The following is a 17,616-nucleotide window of genomic DNA, read 5'->3' as shown; positions in this document are numbered from 1 at the left end:
GTTTCTTGAGTTTTTTATTTATTATATAGATATATACTATTTTTCATTCAGTATTCCTTTATATAAAAGCATACCCTTGCTATGTGTGTATATGTATTTTTGCTATGATCATGAATTTCATGTGAGCAGAAGATACTATAGGTGAGGTATCTAAAAGTGGTGCAATTGGGGACTAGAGTGGATGAGAGACTAGCACTAGTATGTAGTTTTAAGTTACATTACTCGTTCCTCAATGTTAGTTTTGATAAACTATGTAATTTATTTCTTTTAAAAACTTAAAATGATGATTATTGTAATATGATATTATGAATTTACTTGTGTAAATTATGTTTAATATCAAAATTTGAAATGTCTTAAATTATTTGATAATTTCTATTAATTTGGGGTATTACATTTTAGTATCAGAGCATATAAGTCTTTCAGAGATTTATGGTTATGGGTTTCTGTTATATGTGGTAGTGTAACTTGGATAATTAGTATAAATTGAATCACTTGAGAGTATACATGTAGCAAATTTGTCTTTCCTTGTTGAGCAAGTAAGTTATGATACATAAGCCACCACCTAAGACTGAGTTTGAGACACCAGAATGAAGAAAGCAATACACTAAACTAAGTTAATAAAAGGTGTACTCAAAGGAAATGTGAATGAAAAGGAAAAGTGTTGTAAAGAAGCAAGGTTAGAACAGATACATATTCATGGCACATATGTATTGTTGTTTCCCTTTGTAGTAGTTTAAGTCATGTTGATCTTATAAAATAAAGTTTCTTAATAGCCCAACCATGTTGCAAACCCTAAAAGACCTTACTAATCCAACATGATTTTGTGGACATGGTGGTTGGAAATGAAATACAAAAATAAGTGGATGATTGCAAAGATGTTGAGAATGAAAATGCTCAAAATTGGTAGGACGATCTCTTATTAACAGAGCAGAAAATTCATTGAGATTCTGTGTTGATTTTGAATTGTGCATGTGAACTGTATTTGTGTCTTGATTACTTATCCTTGGTTTCCATTTTAGTATTGTGATTGCATTGTCTTAAGCCTTGAATCAAAGAGTTATGAATATAAGTTCTGAAGACAACCATGATGAGAATTTTTAGAACCATGTTGTAGAAAATCATTAAGCTTTGTTTGGGGACAAATAAAGAGCTAACGTTAGGGTAAGTTGAAAGTATCTAGTTTACTTAATATTTCATATTCTTTTGACACTTGTCATGGATGAAATTAATATATTCTTCGATAAAAACATTCCTTTTTTTTTAATTTAAATGATAGAATAAGGAGTAGAGAAGTAAGAAAATATAAAAACTGACGTGTTTGTGATATTTTTACAAATATATTTAGGGAATTTAGGCATATGGTGATGAGTCCCAAAATTGACGTTGAGAACCAAAAGATAGTTTAGTAAAGATTCAAATGTAATCCATGCAACTGAGCAATGTTATTAGTGAAAAGCCTCAAAGAAGAAACCTTCACTACATAGAAATTTCAAACACCAAAATAAGCAGCTAAGCTTCAGAGGAAACCCTCTCCAAGGAAGAAAAGCTCAATTATTGACCATCAAACTAGAGGTTCGAGCTAGGAGAAAACTCACCTAAGGAGGAAATATCAAGAGCTAACCAACACTTTCGAAGTTGGAGTTACACTTTAATTTCGATAAAAATAAAGCCTTGCTTTATTATTTGTATGTTGATTTTCCAATCTAGTTCTAGGGCAATGTAGACATCTTTTGTAATAGAGTTTAGGAGAACTATTAGAGGAGGACAATAAATCCAAATTCTTGTGCTTGAATTCATTATCATGAGCAGCTAGACTCTCTCTTGTTGGGGTTGAATGTAAACTTATCTAATTCTCTATATTGTTGTTTATTCAAATGTATGTTACGTTCTTGCTTTAAGTGTTGGTTATTTGATTTATGTTTGTTACTTTGATTACTTGATCACTTATCTTACTTCATCAACTTAAATTGAGTAGAAATTTGTTTCAATTTAGATCCAATCAAATTTTATAATGTTGCTAGATGTTAGTAGTATATCTATTTGCTTTAGTTGAACCTAGAGTCTTGTTGTAAATGCAAGGAGTCATTCAATCAAGTGGTGAAGAATCACATTGAGATTGATAACCTTAGATCCTAGATGTCAGGACTGGATTTAGGATTACATTAAGAGCACTTTCAAGAACACTAAATTAATGAACGTAACTTATAATGAGTAGATAACAATGTAGTAGAAGAAGAGTAGCAAAATTCAATCCCAACATTGTTATCAATATCAACCACTTTAATCATTATGCAAATTTTTATTTTTAAATCTATCAACTCTTATCATTATTTTATTGCAAATATGAGTAGATCATAAGTTACCACCTTATCCAAATCAGATCCTTATGGAATAACCTTGTTGTCTTACAATTGAATCCAATGCAATTACTGGAAAAATTCGTATTGGATCACCAACAACTATAGATCTTATACTAAGTTTTAGACCAATATTTTTGTTGCTTCTTACAAAATGGCACCAAGTGAGTTAGCATAGCTAAAAAAGCAAATAGGAGAATTTGTGGAAAAACATTTTATTAGACCTAATGTATCTCCATGGGAAGCCACAATGCTTTTGTTCAAGAAGAAATATGGAAGCTCTAAATTGTGTAACGATTACAAATAACTAAATAAACTCACAATTAAGAACAAGTACCATCTGTCAATGGTTGATTATTTGATGGACCAGTTACACGGGGTGTCAATTTTCTTAAAGATAGACCCGATGTTAGGTTATCACTAAATTCGTTTAAAAGAAGAAAATATTCATAAAATTGTTTTTAGGTCGAGATATGGACTATTAATATGTAGTGATTTCATTTGGAGTGACAAATTCTCCAATTATATTCATAGACTACATGAATATAATATTTTGGCCCTTCTTAGATAAGTTTGTCATTATATTTATAGATGACATTTTCATCTACTCCAAGACTCAATAAGAGCATGAGAAATATTTAAGAACAATGTTGGTCATTTTGGGAGGAAAGTAGTTCTATGCAAAAATATCCAAATGTGAGTTTTGGTTAGAAGAAGTGTAGTTCTTATATAAGCTCAAGGGATTTCAATGGATCCTATCAATGTGGAGGCAAAACTTAAATGGGAATGCCCAAAACTTTATCGGCTTAGTTGACTACTATAGGAGATTCATTAAATGATTCTCTAAAATAATGGCTCATTTGACCCAACTAACTCACAAGGGTCGACTTTTTGATTGGACATATAGATGTGAGCAAATAGTTGATAAGGAGAGCTTTGTATCTTTATATCTTTGTTTTTTATGATGAATGGTTAAAAGATTAATAATGGTTTCTTGCACAACAAAATGGTATAACAATTGTTTATATCTTTAACAAGTGTGGTAGATGATTGAATCCATTAACGTTGAATGATTCAAGTTTAAAACAAATGAAAAATCTCATTTCTGGTATAAATAATCGATTAAACAAGTTATATAATCTGTTAGATTTTTCCAGGTCACTTAGAAAGCTAACATGGGCAAACTACTATATTATAGTTGATTATATAGGTTATACAACTGATTAAAATAGAGAGCAAGCCATAAACTATTATATAACTAAGATAATCTGTTAATGATGGAAAATGGATGACTAATATGGCTAAGTGCAAAAATAATCGATTACATAAGTTTGATAATCGATTAAAACAGATAACACAATTTAATCCATTACCTAAATAGTCTAATCTGTTAAGACTGTTAAATGAATTAATAAGAGGCTTAAGTGTTTAAATAATCAATTACACAATAGGATAAGCCGTTAAAACAGAAAGAAAAGCATAACAGATTGCATAAATAACATAATCGATTATACTGATACAGGATTTAAGAATCCTATATACATGTGTCTTAAGACTTATTTCCATAACATTAACATTTTCAAATATTGACAAATCTTCCCTCTTTATCCTAAACCAAACCCTAATTCTCTAAAAATCATCTATATTCCTAAATCTTCGTAGACTTCTCTTCCAAACGTTTCAAAAGAACTACTTACAAGGTGAGTAAACATGTTTTGTATTCATGTACTCTATTTTTGATCATTTTTACACATTTTAACATATTAAATAAATGATATAATCTGTTAAACGACACCATTACTGCAAATTTTAATATGCCGAACATATACTCTTTGATCTTAAATCCTAGAAACTTTATATTGATGAGTATTAAGCTAGTTGAACACCAAAAGATGGCGTTGATTACATCTAACTTATTCTAAATACAATTCTTTCAAAAACACTTTTGTTTGAATTGTGTTGAGGGAAGATTATAGCAACTCAACGGAAGTCATATATATATTCCTGTGGAAATTAATAGTTATAAATTAAAACTTTTTCATCAAAAGATAAAAATAAAATGTAGTATCCTCAAAGTTATCATGTAATTTTATTTTTCTTTTTGCGAGGATCTTGCATGCACAACACAATGGTGAAGTGCACCGATCGCATCACATCCCCACATTCATGAGAAGGAATGGTCCTTTTTGTAATAAAAGTGGCTTTACCCATTGCAAAAACAGCATTTGAAAACGACAATTCCGAAACTGAAATGTTACGTTAGATTCAAACACAAAAACATATCCTTTGATGTAGGCCATTTAGTGCTACTGAGTGTTGCCTCTTTAACTTTTATCATTCCATGTCTGTTGCATATTGGGTGGATAAGAAACATTACTAGAAACATCATCCAATCTAATAATTGAATTATCTTTATAAGATTTTTTCACTCCTTTCACATCTCACCTTCCTCACTTTAATAAGCCAAAAAGTCTATTATTCAGCAACAACAATTATTGGATATTAAAGAACAACACTCATTCATGCTACCACTTTTTTTTTTTTTTTTCTTTTCTTGTTTTTCACGTGATCTTATCATCAGTTTAGTTGTCAAGTAATTGCTTTAACAATCAATATCACCAAGGCCCAATTTATACTCAAATGGGGGAAATTGCTTCCTGCACCCCCTCAAATTTAAACCTCCACCCCCAAATTTCAACATGCACCCATCAAATATGTGAAATATCAAAATTAACCTTATGAGTTTCTTAATCTAAACCTACTTTTTGTTCTTCTTCACTGGACACTCCCAGAAATTGTTTTGTACCCTCAAATCAATAATATCCATGAAATTCTCTTTCAAAGAATAAGACATATCCAAAAATAGAGAAATGGGTACTGCAAAGACACTTCCGGAATGTCCTTTCAAAAAGCATATTTATGCTTCCCAAACCTAAACCACCATATTTAATCCGGAATGATATTTTACTCTTCCGGAATCAATTCTCATCTTCCACACCACCTATATCCGGAAGTGTCCTACACCCTACCAAAGCTTCACAGAAGAGCCCTACGTCAAAACACTCCAAACCAGTTCACCACTGTCTCACAACTTTCAAATAAAACAACCAAATAAAAACGGATTTTCAGAAAATATGGGGTGCATGATGCAATTGTCTTAATGTCACTTTTCTAAGTTCCAAACACGTGTTAATCCATTTTTTTTAACACTTTATATTTAGATTTAAACTCTCGTTTAGTTGTCGTACGAGCATTACTCCCTCCACCACTATACACTACTTCTTACACCTCTCCAATTTTTTTCTTTTAATTTCAAAAATACCCTTACTTACTTTTACCCTTTGCTTTTTTTAACTTTTTCTTAAAATTCTAACTTTTTACTCTTTTATTCACTCAATCCCACACCACACGCCCCACCCCCACACTCTTACTTTCTTGGTGTTATGGAGTTTGGTGTTTTCTTTGTTGTTGTTTTCGATCTAAGTTAATGATTCTATGTGCCTTTGTTCTATGTTAAATGAAGAAAAAGAGAATCGCCAAAGACTACAACGGATATGGGACATTTGTTGAGCCTTCAACGGATCTTGATATCCGTGGACGGATCTCGAGATCCGTTGAAGGCTTAACGAATGTCTCGTACCCAATGAAGCCTATCAACGTTTTGGGTGTTTTCCTTTGTTGAAGATCGAACGGATCTCCAATATACGTTAAGACCTTAGTTTTTCGTTTTCTTGTTTTTTTTTTAGGTCAATAATTTAATTTTACTTAGGTTGTTAATTTTTATACATTTATTTTAACTTAATATTTTCTGTAGTATTATTTATTCAGCTTTCCGAGATTTCTTTCATTTTACTTTTTTACTTTTTAGTTTATTAATTTATTGGTTTGTAAATTAATTTTTAGATACTTTTAAAGTTAAGTAATCATATTTTAATTATAATTATATTTTAAGTAAATTATGTATTTATAATTAAATTAATTTTGTTTTATTTAATGAAATTAATTATTATTAATTTAATTAAAGTTAATTGATTTTGTTTTGAATTGTTTTATTTTTAAAGGAGAACAATTATAGGGAGATGGAAAAGAAGAGGAATTTGATTTCTGTGGAAGTGGTGGGTGTGAGGGTGCATTCATATATTAGAAGGAAAAGAAGAGGAATTTGATTTCCTTGGAAGTGGTGGAGTGTGGGGGTGCTTTCATATATTGGCGGGGACCATTAATGAAGTGGTTGGAAATTGGAGAAAATTAAAATTTTTAACCACCACATTAAATATTACACAAGGGCAAAAGAAGAATAAAAAGGTGTAGAGAGCACTATGTAGTGGTGGAGGGAGTAATGCTCTCCTCGTATTTGTAGAAAAATCTCAAATGGGTCCTCTTGTTGAAAACGATCTTAAGTGGGTCCTACTTTTTGAAAAATCGTAAAAATTAAGCCCTCTCCGTTAAGTTTTGACAGACAACGTCAAAGTATGCTAATGTGGTGTTGTTGATTTGGATGATTTTATTACGTGAAAAATTTAAATTATGACTTGTAATTCCTCACCCAAATTAGGACTTCCTACTACTCCTCACCATATAATCTCCTTCTCTATTGAGGTGGAGCGATTATTGGAGCGTTAGGATAACTTTCAAGACTGAGTCCTTATATCATTACATTACTCTAAACACCACATTAGGAGTTTCCCCATAAAACTCCTTTCTTACCACATACATCACATTAGCACAAACCTTACATAATATCTTAAACATACATACTTTAATAAGTATATCAAGATTAAGTACTAAACAAACCTTAAAAGAAACCACAAAACTAAAAGAAAAGAAAACAAAGGAAAACAAACTTGAACACAGGGCGCCTATCACCAGAAATCTGGTCCAATAGAGAGTTTTCCAAGCCTAGTGAGAACTCTCACCAAGCCTTTGAAACACAATGTCATTCTTCACTATTAACTCTCCCAACTACCCGAAGCTCGCCCAGCTAGTCTGCAGAATTCTAAAGAACATCAATTTTGCAAAATTTGCACCCCTCAACCTCAAATTTTCTAACTCATAAACCTTCACATGCACCTATAACTCCTATTTTCTATTTCAAACCTTAATTGAACTCATCAAAGTGTTTATGACTCAACTTAAACTCTACTTGTCTTTTTTTTCCATGAATTTCTAACTCACTCAAAGTAAAACATCATTCTAAAGCTCATTATTCAATTTTACTCATTCCTCATCACAATTTGGTAAACTCAACCTCTAAACAAGTCATAAATAGCTTAAAAATAAACTTTAAACCTCAGAATTTTCCGTCCAACCCTTATCTCAAAATCTCACCTATCAAAACCCATATTTAGCCCAAAATTAGCCTACAACTCTACCAAATCACTACTCCCCAATTTAACATGATCCCTTTTGGTTAACTAAGGTTTTATACAAGTTTTAAATGACCTTAAAACAAATCCCAAACATCAGTTATCACACTAAAGTTGCTCCTCTAGAATTTCACCTATCAAAATCCCAATTCAGACAAAAAAACCCCACAACACTTCCTTTTCACTACCTTCTATCCTACACTAGTTTTGTATCTAATTACACTCCAACACAACAACATCAAAGTTTAAGCAACTACCAATCATAATCATTGACAATAACATTCATCAATAATCCAAATTCACTCATCAAACATAATTATTGTTAAATAATTATCTCAAATGATAACATATTCAATCAAACATCTTTCCCACAACCTAGCAAACATAAATTCCTACTTCTTAACACAATTTAAAGCAAATATTAGCTTCATTTTTCCTGACAGAAGACCAAATCGTCCTAGAAAGCCTAAAATAGCTCCAACATATCGAAATTCCTATTTGCTTCTATAAATACAAAAACACGATCAGGGTACACCGCTAGGACCACTAATCAGTAAAGAATCTTGTAGAAAACTCAAACTTCACTTGTAAGACAAAAAGAACTAGCATGCAAGGAAAGCAAAACTGGCCAAAGAAATGAACAGGAAACCATCTTACTCTATTTGAGAAACTGATCGATTAGACTTGAAGATTTCGTCGCACTTAAGTGGTCTTTAATATTTAAATAGATAAGCAAGGGATGAGAACTCTTATAGAGAAGTTATAAAATTCTAGAAAAGTAGTTTTAGAGACTTAATATGTTTTAAAATAATGAAATGTATTCCTCACAAAACTATTTATATTAAAACCTTTTAATATTAAAATAAACAACTCTCGTTATTTTTAAATCATTATCACTCCTAAAAAAACTATTTTATATGTCTTTACAATAATAATAATAATAATATTAATAATAGTAATGGTAATATTTAATAATATTTATTATAACAATAATAATATTAATTATAATAATATTGATAATTGTAATAATAATAGCACTGTTAATAATTATTATAATAATATTATTATTATTAATTGTAATAATAATATTATTATATAAATTATAAAAATAATAATATATAATAATAATATTCTTAAAATTTATTATTATTGAATAACAATATATTAAAAATATCAGTTTAATATTTATTATCAAATAACAAAAATAATAATAATAATAATATGATAATAAATTTAATTTAAAATATAAACCTAAATAAATTTAATTTTGTTAAAAATATTTAATAAAAATATAAATTTTAATAAAAAAATATCATTATAACATTTATATAAAAATTTAATTTAATTTCCATTTAGAGATAAAATTATTCTATTTTAAAAGAATTAAGACTGAAATGAAACAAAATAATAAATACACAGACTAAATTAAGATCTTTTTCATGATATTTGTTTTAACAATGACACATAAACTCTCACTACCATTTATGTCATATGAGAAGATCCTTATTTGATACGTGACATAATATATGTTTCTAAAAGAAATTTAGAAAAATTAAAGAAATATTTACATATTAGTAACGTAAAAGACAAAATTACATTATATTTTAAAAAATAAAAACTCAATTAAGGCTAATTTAAAACAAAAACGAGGACCAAAACTTTATATATTAACTTCTGCAATATCGATGTTTTCTAATTTAAAAATATTAAGACTTAAGGTTTATCCCTTAATACATATGATAATTTTCTTGTTCTAATAAAATAATTATAAGTTTTCCCGTTTTCCTGTTTTATAATGCAGAAGCATAAATTAAACAAAGATGAAGTAGCAATTAATATTATTTTAAACATTGAAAGGGAAAAAAAAAAGAAAGTTGAAAAGAAACTGACAGAATAGCTGTTAACACATTTTTTATTTATTAATGTTAGAAGTGAGTTTTAGGCCTATTTCAACTCTACAAAATCGACTTCTAACATAGTATCACAATTGACTTCTAATATGGTATCACAGTTATGGTTAGAGCTTATTCTAGCGATATTTATTAGGCATATTGTTACACCCACTATTGTTACACCCACTATTGAGCCGTTATGAACCATCCATTAATATCTAGTCTCACACTCGATATGTATATAGGGAATGTGTTGGAAGTGCCACATCGACACATGGACTAGAGATAAGACCAATTTATGATATATATATATATATATATATATATATAAGTGGGGGTATAAACTTCACCTTACAAACCGATTTTGTAGGATTGAATTAGATCTAAAATCCCTTCTAACAATTAAAAGTTATAAAATTGAGTGTGTATTTATAACGCTTTTGATAAGTTATTATTGACAGTAGCACGAAAACAGTAGAAAGGAAAAGAAGCATAAAATGATGTCAGTTACGTAAACTTTACATTGATTTATCGATGGGAACAAGACAGTGCTTAAATGATAGTGATGATTAAATGAAAGAATAGACTTCAATTATTTTTGGTCCCTGCTGGCATCGTCATCTTCTATATTAACAAACAAATAATGAATGATCATGAGAACCCTGAGAACAAGTTGCTGCTAAAGAGCCCAAAAATTACGAACAGAAAAAGCCCAGTGAAAGAGAATCCACTTTCATAAAGAAGCTATAGATATCACGGGACCTACTGCAATAACGTTTCAATAATTTATAACGTGATAATGCTTATGCTTCCAAATGCATGGCCACCTAACCAAGGCATAGGTCAGCAAAAACATTGCATTTCGACAAAAACAAACGATTAGTCAAATTACATCTCCAACCAGCATGCTTGCTTAGTCACACTGCTACATGCTCCTAAACAAACAAACAAATGTTGCCTTTCTTTACCTAACAATTGTAATACTCAGTTCAAGGCCTTAACGTAGCCAACTGATCCAATAGAATTTAGCTAGTCACATGCAATCCTTTAGATTCATTGAACATACTTAAGTCGTGTGTGGTAAAAGTGTTAAAGCTATAATTTGACAACACAAACATAAAACCTGTTCCTACTATGTCATTTATTGGTAAAGTGTTCTGAATGTGACTCATTTACGTGCTCAACAAACAGCAACCAAATAATAAAGTTTTTGATATTTCAATGAGGAATAACATGTTAGAACAAGTATTTAGTTAGTTGGTTGAAGCCACAGGTTATTGAAGGTGGAATATATTGCATAAACCCCAAAAGCAAATGCTCCTAACACTAAGCTTTATTTTCACATGCATTCCCAAACCTACTACCTCTGCATTAAGTCACTGAATACTGACACATTTTTAGATGGGAAAAAGTAATCATCATAAAAAGTGTTGATCCATATCTGCTACTTAAAACGCTGTTAGTTACTCTAATACCCTTGAATCTCAGCAAATATCTTGTAAGACTGTTTGATACATCATCATGTCTTTCTTTTTTTCCCATGTTCACCTTTTTCCATTAGCAATTGAATGTTGCTACAGTGCCAGAATTTTGCCATTTCACATCGTTATGTTGAATGGTAGCCTACTTTAGGTTCAATTTTATGACCCAAAAGGAGTAAAACAGAATTACAGAGAAAGCAAAATAAGTAACCATGAACTACAGTCTCACCAGTTGAGTGTGCAAGGTTCATTGCATTAGCCAAGAAAATGACACATACAAATGTAGAATTAAAACTTTCCCATTACAGAAACTAAAATACAAGTACCTTCTATAAAAAAAACAGAAGAAATTGTGCCCCCACTCCCCAAAAAAGAAAACTTTTAACCTAGAGCAATTACATCATTGTAATTGGTGGTATACACAACAATAAAAATAGTAGATGTCTCCACTTTAATGTACAGGCCTACAAATCAATTTACTCTCACATGAACAGCATAAGGAGGACTACAGCTAGAGAACCTCAAAAACAAACCTTTGGTTTTTCTTTTGGGTATAGCAAACCATTCAATATTAATTACAATGAACCTGGTATACTACAAAAAGCAAGCCCGCTTGAAGACTCAGGTAAATTTGGGTTTAGGCACAGGACCATTGTTTTGATGCACAGGACCAAGCTTTTGAATCCAATGGAGAAGCCCTTTCTTATGATCTTGGCAGCAAGGGTTTTGCACCAGAGTCAGTGTTCCATCACGAGCATGCGAAGATTCAAATTGTTCTAATACCTTAACAACCTGCCAGAACTCAGGCCTCTTGTCCGGATTCAAAGACCAACATTGCTCGATTAAAGCTCGCATTGCAGCTGGACAATCTGAAGGAATAACTGGCCTTGAATTCTGAATACAAAATCAGAACAAATTATCATAAATTACAGTTTCATTGTAAATAATGTTATTTGAGTTTTCACTAGCAAATATTTTCCACAATTACCCAATACATGATGATCTTAAGAATTCAACAAGCCCCGTTCTTGGCAATCTTATCAACTACTGTGCTACACTTGATGAAACAGATATATAATGTAATGATTTCATGTTAATTAATATGCATGCCACATTTCCCCCCCCTCTCATTTAGCAAGCAATACAAATCAAGAAGGGATGAAAATAATTTCTATTACTTTAGCCATTCTTTTCAAACCAAATACCTAACCAAGGATTTAGCAACGTCTCAAAAACATATCTGGTTTAGCTATAAATTATAGAGTACCATCAGACGGGTTATTTGTGAACAATTTATTCGATAGAAATATGAATGATTTTCCTCGGCCAGGAGAGTGATGCCTACTTTGGTTATCATCACTAAACATTGAAATAAAAACTAAAATAAAGCAAATAAAAATGAGAAAAAAAATTGCTGAAAACTGAAAAGAGTTGCTAAATCATGACATAAGTAAAGTGGAAGAAGCTTTCAAAAAGGGAAAAAATCTCCTTTCCTTCACAGTCTAAAACTTCGAAGGCATCAACATTTCCCTGTCGAACAAGGCAAAAAATGCCTGCTACACGTGAGAGTAATAGTCACTTTCATAAAATACACTCAAAGGATTGCAAAACATAGTATGCATTGTCTATCTGCAATTGAACTGTGTCATTAATTGAAAACAATTATAGTCGGCAGTACTCTTATGTGCCAGTGGTCCTGAGCAACCAACAACACCAAAAGATAAGAAAGCATAGAAGTGGGATTTGGGTGGATAAATGAGGCTTTGGACCTTTTTCCATCATTGACAGGATTTCAATGCATAGTGCACAAAAGCAATACAAAATTTTACAAGGAATAGAGTTACAGGCAGTGAAGAATGATGTTACAAAATATTAGTAGACTGTGATATCTGCACTAGAGATCCATATGACTTAATTGCAAAGGAACATACCTTATTTACTACTGCAAAAGCAGCCTGGATGGGAGTCATATCCTCATATGGTATAGTTCCAGTAACCATTTCCCATAAGATTAGCCCAAAACTATATACATCAACTTTTCTTCCATAGGATTTTCGTTTGATCATCTCAGGTGCCATCCAGCGGTAGGTACCAGGATCATCAGCAAATAAGTCACAGTAAGCTTCCTCACAAGCAATGCCAAAATCAGCAATTTTGAGGTGAAAGTCTTCATTAATAAGGACATTCTCTGGTTTGAGGTCTCGGTGAATGACACCTTGAGAGTGTATGTATTCCATCCCACGAGCAATATCCAGAGCAAAAGTAATTAGCTTCTCTAGAGGAATAGTTTTTGTCTCCAACTTATGCAAATATGACCTCAAGGAACCTTCTGATAGATATTCTGTGATAACACAGTAAACAGGTGGCTTTCTGCATGCTGCTACGAACTGTGTAATCAGATCAAGATAAATAAGATAAATAAGATAAGTGTATAAGTACCAGCCTCTAATCACACTAAATTCTCTCAACATTACATCACTTTGCAATCAGACTATAATATAATGGGGTATTCTTACTCCCATGGGTATTATTTAAACATAAGTAAAGGGTCTATTCTAGTCCAGTAATTAGTAGCAAAAAATAAGGGATATGCCGGCTTTGTATTCAACAAGAAAAACAGACAGCGTGGGAACAAAAGCAAAGGACAAAACCTAGAAAAAGTTAATCAGTTCTTCACTAAAAATATGATGTGTCCTGTGCTTCTTGTTCCACCTTATCCTCCTTTTAAAAGGTTTTAAAGTTGAGGTGCAAAAAATAATACACATGCATATCTTCTTTTCATCAGAAAACAACAACAGCACCAGAAGCTTTTAAAATGAAGCAAATAAAAGTCTGTGAACAGTGTAAGTAAAAGAAGGTAAAGGATTGAGTTATAGATTACCTTGATAACATTTCGATGGTGGAGACGAGATAAAAGTGTTACTTCTCTAATGAATTGTTTCTCTAATCGATCAGCTAACATTCCATTTTCGTCATCATCTGGTACCCTGATAATTTTTACAGCCACAGCTTCATCTTTATACATGCCATGGTAAAGCCTGCTGTGAGCCCCATGAGCAAACCTAACACCAACAAAGAGCATAGAGAGATCAACATTCCATTCCTCAGCTGTTTCCACAGCAGTTACCTTTCCTCCTCCATGGTCAAAATACTTCGTCCATCCTGAATCCTTGCGCTGCTTGGACTTGTCGCTTAATTTGATTGAAGCAAGGTGTCTAATTGGACTGCTGTAAGGGGATTTGGTCATTGGACTGTTGTAAGGGGATTTAGTCATTGGGCTGCTGTAAGGAGATTTAGAACTGGACACACGAGAATCCTTGTTCAGTAACTTCCCCATGATTTTCTTATCATGCTCTTTCCTCCTTGGACCAGGTGTGGAGAACCTCTTCCTCTCATATCTAGCTTCCTTGAAGGTTTCAGACAGAGAGGTTTCAGGCAAAGGGGACAAAGATCTCTGTTTGCTCATTATTGGCTTTTTCCGAACCTGCGAGGAGGTTTCGGAAACAAAAGTTACATCTGGTCTTGATTTCAGACTCGAACTGTGCTGTGTCCTTGGCTGAATGCTGAAAGACCCTAAACTGGAACTGGAATAATCCAACCGGTGACAAACTGTGTGGGAGAATTTGGTCCTCCTTAACCAAGAATTGCTGCTATCTTCATCCATCATATCACAACCCTTCTTCACAAAAAGAAAATTAAAAGAACTACAAACACCTTCAAGTTACCAAATCACACTTTATTCACAACTGAGAACAAGTCTCAAAGCCAAAAGGGTGGTCCCAAAAACAACCTTCTGAGACTAACGAGAGAGTTCGCAGGGACTAGATTTACTCAAACTCGTCAACAAGAACTGAAAGATTGGAGCATGAAAAATCAAAAGCTTCCCACATGAAATGAGAAAACCACTCAAAGCAATCAGGACCCAGGAACAATGAGTTGATCTGAGATGAAAGATCCAATTCCATTCGGTGACGGAAGCCCCCCCAAGAGAAAAATCTGAATTAAAAGCCAACAAACATGCAGTGCTGTAGGGGTAACAGAAACTCCAATCAATCAAAAACTTGACCTTCCGTAACCTCCACAGCTGACACCTTTAACCTGCAAAGTCAAACCCCCACCTTCCGTAAATGCCTGCAAATCCCACATAGATACCAGAATAAACTAATCAACCCAAAAACAAAAAAAAAAAAAAAATACTCACTTAAATTCAAATCACCAGAAACCATGACTTAAAAGATCGTTTATATTGTCGCTGCTGCTTATTACTTATTTATGTTGATAATGCAGAAAGAACCATCATTATACGTCCTCATTGACTACACTAATCAATAACAATAATACCCATTATTTTAAGGAGTGACAAGCCAATTAAACTATTATTATATTTAGAAGACCCGGATACAGAAACAAAAGAACTTACATCACGGCAAGCCAAATGGTACAAAAGAAATAAACTTTAATTTTTTTTCTTTTTAAAAAAAGCATCCCCAGATACCGATAAGAAAAGGGTGTTAGTAAAATGCTAAAATTGCATTACCTCTAGAACAGATAAACTGAAATCAGCGTGCTTGAAAGGGTGTGTTTGTTTTTGGTATTAGAAGTTGTATGAGCTTATAACATGCTGGCAAGGACAGAAAAATCCTGCACCTAATAAATAGCACTTTCCACGAAGAGAGAGAAATTTGAGAAGAAAGAGAAAAGTGTTGGTGTATTATTTTGTAATTAGCTCGAGAATACAATTTTAGAATGTGAAACACTTCGTATCACGTACGCAGGAAATAGAGACCGTGGATTGTCGAATTTGGATGATGATGTTTTCAAGTAGAAACGGTTATGATGAGTTTTTTGTTCTTCTGGTGGGGTGAATTGAAACCGTGTAAGGTACACATGGGGATGCCTGTGCTGTGCTCATCGTCCCAGTTATTACGCCTACTTTATTTTTTATATTCCTTTCTTTCAATATAATTAATATTTATTATCATTCGTTATATATTTCCCACCTTTTAAATAGCCTTCCACCCTATACATCTTTTTATTTTAATTATTCTTCTTATAATCTATCTCTACCTAATATTTTTAATTTTATTCTCTTAATTATTATTTTTTATATTTAAATAATAATTCATAATAAAAAACCAACTTTTCTTTTCAATTATTTTTCAATTTCTCTGATTTAAATCTTTGACCTGTTTTAATAACTTAGTTATCGGTAAAATATCCGTCACTGTAATTAATGATTTACCTAACTTTTATATACACCTTTTAATTACATAATAATATCTTTAGTTTTCTTTTGAGAATGATTTTACTTAATACCTCTATATTAAGAGTAAGGATTATACTGTTTGAATAATTGTTACAGTTTAATCACAACCGTGTTCTATATTTATTAATTTTTAGTGGCTATTTTCGAAAATTTATATAAATAGTAATTTTTATTGGTTGATATTATAACAATGAAATTCGTATACTAATTACTATAATTTTCAAAAGTCAAGATAAAAGCACCGCAATGCATTAAATTAAGAAATAAAATATCTGGGATGGAAGGTATCGGAAAAGGAAGAAAATAAAAGTCATAATAGATAGCAAAATTGGGGAGAGTTAGAGTTTTCTTTTTGCTAAAATAGTTTTTAAGTTTTTACCTTTTTTAGTAATGTAATTTTTATAAACTCCCTTACTTATTAAACAAATGAAAAAATTAGATAAGTTATATATTTAAATTTTCGAATAAAACACACTTACATTGTATTCAATATTAATTTTATAAAGTAGATAAAATATATAATTATTTTTTGGTTAAATATATTTTTAATCTCTTAACTTCTAATAAAAATTAGAATTAGCCTATTTTCAAAACTTTGATCAAAATTAAGTGTAAATTTAAATTTCTTAACTTAATTTTATTAAATTTATTTAATGTAGAAAACATAAATATTATAAAACACGTAAAATGCTTAATAATATATAATTAAAAAGAATAAATTCATTAATTTCTAAATTTAGATACTAAATTGGTGAAAGTTTTGAAAAAAAAAATATTTTTAATTTTTTTGAAATTAAAAAACTAAAAATGTATTTAATTTTTATTTTTTTAATTAAAATTATTAAAAACAATAATCCAATCTAACGTGGAGTAGGTACAACAAAGCATATAATGAAATTCTATCAATTTAGTTGTGTGTTTTAACGGAATACGAATTTTAGGTTTAGTTGGATCAACCGATAATTTTAATGCATTTTAAATATAAAAAATAGAACAATTTAAATTTTGAAAAACAAACTTTCGAATTTATTATTTGTTTCACGAAAAAAAAAAAAAAGAGTGAGTGAATGGAGGAATCCATGTGTCACTATCGGGAAGAATAAGGTACGGATTCCTATTTTATTTATGTCTATTATTATTTATTTATTATTTATTATTATTTTCGAAATGAATACTTGAACGCATCTACGCCAACTTGGCTTAGGTACGGTTCCCTTGGTGGTACGATACGGTTCCCAAAGCTAACCATTTGGC

At 31.2% G+C, this 17,616-nt stretch overlaps 1 protein-coding gene across 5 annotated transcripts; it reads right to left on the bottom strand.

The window, feature by feature from the left end:
* Positions 1-11,328: 11,328 nt before the first annotated feature.
* LOC106768914 (serine/threonine-protein kinase HT1) lies at positions 11,329-15,826 on the bottom strand. Of its 5 annotated transcripts, none has more exons than XM_014654301.2 (4): positions 15,634-15,826; positions 13,978-15,227; positions 13,028-13,483; positions 11,329-11,990 (listed from the first exon to the last, which is right to left on the bottom strand). In XM_014654301.2, the coding sequence occupies exons 2-4, from the start codon at positions 14,761-14,763 to the stop codon at positions 11,718-11,720; spliced, it is 1,515 nt and encodes a 504-aa protein (XP_014509787.1). In that variant the 5' UTR covers positions 14,764-15,227; positions 15,634-15,826; the 3' UTR covers positions 11,329-11,717. The 5 variants fall into 5 exon arrangements, with proteins under 5 accessions (XP_014509787.1, XP_014509789.1, XP_014509786.1 ...); XM_014654303.2 differs by having other exon boundaries at positions 13,978-15,194; XM_014654300.2 differs by lacking the exon at positions 15,634-15,826 and adding an exon at positions 15,298-15,609.
* Positions 15,827-17,616: the final 1,790 nt, after the last annotated feature.

Source organism: Vigna radiata, chromosome 7 (genome assembly GCF_000741045.1).
Source record: "Vigna radiata var. radiata cultivar VC1973A chromosome 7, Vradiata_ver6, whole genome shotgun sequence".
Classification (NCBI taxonomy): Eukaryota; Viridiplantae; Streptophyta; class Magnoliopsida; order Fabales; family Fabaceae; genus Vigna; species Vigna radiata.
The sequence above is the reverse complement of the archived record's forward strand: the minus strand, read 5'-3'. Positions and strand labels throughout refer to the sequence as shown.